Source organism: Phodopus roborovskii, unplaced genomic scaffold, assembly GCF_943737965.1.
Source record: "Phodopus roborovskii unplaced genomic scaffold, PHOROB, whole genome shotgun sequence".
NCBI classification, from domain to species: Eukaryota; Metazoa; Chordata; class Mammalia; order Rodentia; family Cricetidae; genus Phodopus; species Phodopus roborovskii.
The window spans coordinates 18008764-18012585 of NW_026126480.1; the positions used below are offsets into that span (position 1 = coordinate 18008764).

The 3822-nt window shown below is 35.4% G+C and overlaps 1 protein-coding gene across 1 annotated transcript; it reads left to right on the top strand.

Annotated features, from left to right (window-relative positions):
• Window positions 1-854: 854 nt before the first annotated feature.
• LOC127228149 (olfactory receptor 502) lies at window positions 855-1799 on the top strand. The gene has a single exon (XM_051192623.1). It carries the CDS (start codon window positions 855-857, stop codon window positions 1797-1799), a length of 945 nt encoding a protein of 314 aa, XP_051048580.1.
• The last annotated feature ends 2023 nt before the right edge of the window (window positions 1800-3822 follow it).

A 3822-nucleotide genomic window follows, 5' to 3' on the forward strand; every position in this document is an offset into this window, starting at 1 on the left:
AGGTTAAATATTTGCTCATCATGTACTGTATAAAAAAAAAAAAACATGTGATTTCACTCCATCACACTTCATTTCCAAAGCACTGATTTCTTTCTAAACTTTCAAGTTAAAGTAAAAAAATTTAACTTAATGTGGCCTTGCTTCACTAATATGCTACATGAAATTTGTACTAATGAAGCTCAGATTTTGTGTATTAAGCACATAACTACAAAACTACTTTGTTTTACATCTGAAATGTGTATGTGCTCTGAACATCATTGAGATGCTTTCATAAGTAATAGCTATTAAAGGTTTAAATCAAGGTCAGCCTTCCTGAGATTCATATGCAGACTCTAGACTTCTTGCCATTTTAAAATAAAATACTGTCAATGAAATAGAATTAGTAAGATTTCTACCTGTTAGAAACTAAAGAACCATATATAAAATTCTATGTCTTGCCTTGGTGCTTAGTAAGCACTTAGTAAGGTAAGCCATTAAGCTTTCATCACACAATTCTGTGGGTGCACATTTTCTGTCTTGTGGTATTTATAACTTTTGTTTTTTTATGTAAGTCTCATATTTTTAACCTTCAGCTATAAAACCACATAGATATATTTTACTATATAGAACTAAAAAGCAAGAAATACATTATTGGAAAGAAGCTTACTAGCATTTCTTTTAACTTTAAGTCACATTAAATACAAAAAAATAGTATACCCAGAATCCTGACTAAAATATTGCCAATTGAAACTGTCAGGTGTCTTTGAATGATACATTTATTTGTTATACCCAAGATTGAGTTGCTGAAAATAATGTAATTTTTATAAATCCCTTCCTGGATCACAGCTTTGATCTAACAACAACTACACTGTCCCATGGCTTTCCTGGAGGATAGGAACCACACTGCAGTAACAGAGTTCATTTTATTGGGCTTAACAAATGACCCAGTCCTGAGAGTTGTCCTCTTCACCATCATCCTGTGTATCTACCTGGTGACTGTGTCTGCAAACCTCAGTACCATCCTCCTCATCAGAGTCTCTTCCCAACTCCATCACCCCATGTATTTTTTTCTAAGTCATTTGGCTTCTGCTGACATAGGCTACTCATCTTCTGTCACACCCAATATGCTTATCAACTTTCTGGTGGAGAAAAGTACCATTACCTATCTTGGATGTGTTTTTCAGCTTGGTTCAGGTGCTTTCTTTGGGACAGTTGAGTGCTTTGTTCTGGCTACTATGGCTTATGATCGCTTCATGGCAATCTGTAGCCCACTGCTTTATTCTATGAAGATGTCCACACAAGTCTGTATCCAACTGCTTATAGTAGCATACATAAGTGGTTTTCTTAATGCATCATCCTTCACCCTTTCTTTCTTTTCTTTTTTCTTCTGTGGACCAAATAAAATCAATCATTTTTTCTGTGATTTTACTCCTTTAGTTGAACTCTCCTGTTCTGATGACAGTGTCTCTATTGTTCTGGCCACTATTTCTGTTGGCATTGTCATTGTAATCACAGTGTTTGTCATTGTTGTCTCCTACACCTACATCCTCATCACCATCCTTAAGATGCGCTCCACTGAGGGTCGCCAGAAAGCCTTCTCCACTTGCACCTCACACCTCACTGCAGTCACTCTGTTCTATGGGACAGTCACATTCATCTATGTGATGCCTAAGTCCAGCTACTCCACAGACCAGAACAAAGTATTGTCTGTGTTCTACATGGTGGTGATTCCCATGTTGAACCCTCTCATCTACAGCCTCAGGAATAATGAGATTAAGGATGCTCTGAGGAGACAACTTGGTAGGAAAATATTTTCTTAGAAACATTATTTATGTTGTAGGACTTGATATTGCAATGATGTCTCATGGATATATTAATAAAAGTTGAGTGTGTGATTGAAAAAAATGTGTTGATATATTATTAGCAAATAAAGAACATTACAATAAATATCAGAGTTCAATTTTCAGATTAAAGAAGAAATAAAAGAGAAGTAGTACATTTAACAAAATCAAATGAAGTCTTTAATTAACAGAAAGGGTGATTCATATAAAACATAATAGGATGCAATATTTAGAAGTTATTTTTATATTTTGAAATATTTCATAGTGAACTTTGTTACAGATTGCATCATTTCCAGTCTCCAAATTCTTATGTGTTTGTTAAATATATGTCTTCTACTTCTGTTGGGAAGGGCTAGAATCAGAGAGGTTGAGCCTAGTGAGCAATCCTTACTTTACTAGAGCCATGCTATAAAGGAGATTTTGCAATTAGAATGTTTTTTGTCCTGTGTCTTTATTGACTATAAAATGGAGAGTTTTTTCTATAATTTGTCCCCCCAGTAATGTATAACCACAGATACACATCAATGAAGTCAATTCATAAAGGATTTGGGCCTCCAAACCTTCATAGTAACAATAAGCCTTTCTCTTTAATGCTAATTGATTAGCTCCACTACTTGTAATGAGAATAGAAAGCTTACTAATGACTATCACAAGACTTCTTGATGTGGCTGGTTCAACACTAGCTTATCCTAAGATAAACCTAATAATTATAATTATCTCTTCACATTGTAAAATAAATGTATGGGAGCAACTAAGGGGTGAAGTTGGTGGAAATTTTGTTTTTATAAAATGCTGCTCTGTGATATGGGTTTTATGTATCCATAAAAATCTGATATGTGGTTTAAGCCTGTGGTAATGTGAGGTCTACAGAAAAACAAGAAAACCTACTCTGGTTAATCTGAATTCTTGTTAAGTTCAAACACTGAATTCCTACTTTAGATTGAGTCTCATTCTTGAGCTTGCAATGACAAGGGAAGCAAACCACTAGAACAACAGCAGAAATGACTTCCTACAAAAGAGCCAAGTTTATAAGTCGAACAGTGAGACTGTAAGTAAGAAATTTTTAGAAATACTTCATGGTCAGGACCTTCATACTCATGTTCAGATGGGAGCAGTCCTGGCTATGTCTCCTTTGAAACACTTTGGCTACCTTTAGAAGAGATGGAATTATTCTTTTATATGGATGATGATCACCTCTTTTCCCCTCCTCTTCACTGTTTCAGAAACAAATTCCAAATTCTTGCTTGTAAAACAAAAGGCATTGGTATTTTTATTCATTCATTTACATCTTCAAACAATACAGAATATTGTCCAGTGATACATTTCAGATGTTAGTTCAGCCCATTGGATGGGGATACCAATGAAAACTTGCTTGAGTGGAATTTATCCTCTAACATAGGATATTGAAAATAAAACTAAAAGGTAAGTGATTTAGAGTAGCAGAAGAGGTTGAGAAATGTTGATAAAACAAATTCAATGGTAAAGCCAAAGTCATGTGTGTGGGGTTGATGAGCTACCGGGAAGAGTTTCACAGTACAGGTGTCACTGAGAACCTAAAACCTGAGAAAGGATTGCAAGATGTGAGGAACATGTCAAACAATGTAGTACCTATGTGAATAAGTTGTGGGTATGCGCTATTGTGTTCATGTGCATTTAGACTTCTGTTCAAACAATGGCAGAGCTTTCACTTTTTTCAGTCCTGTGATGCATGCAACTGAAGCAAATGATAAAGTGTTAAGTATATCTCCAACACTAAATTATAGCTTATGCAATAAGCATTCTTTAAGAATTACCAGAAAGTGATCCATCAGGGAAGTGTGTGTGTGTGTGTGTGTGTGTGTGTGTGTGTGTGTGTGTGTGTGTGTGTGTTGTAGTTTCAATGAGATGTATTAACAGGTTAAAGCTCCATGACAAAACCCTGATGACTTGAATTCACTTCCTGACCCTCACTCCACCCACTGCAGTATGAAATATACTTTTCCTTTTAATGAGAGAACTTGAC

Bases quoted from the DNA above. Each gene is read 5' to 3' on its own strand.
- LOC127228149 (XM_051192623.1), top strand. From the start codon at position 855: ATGGCTTTCCTGGAGGATAGGAACCACACTGCAGTAACAGAGTTCATT.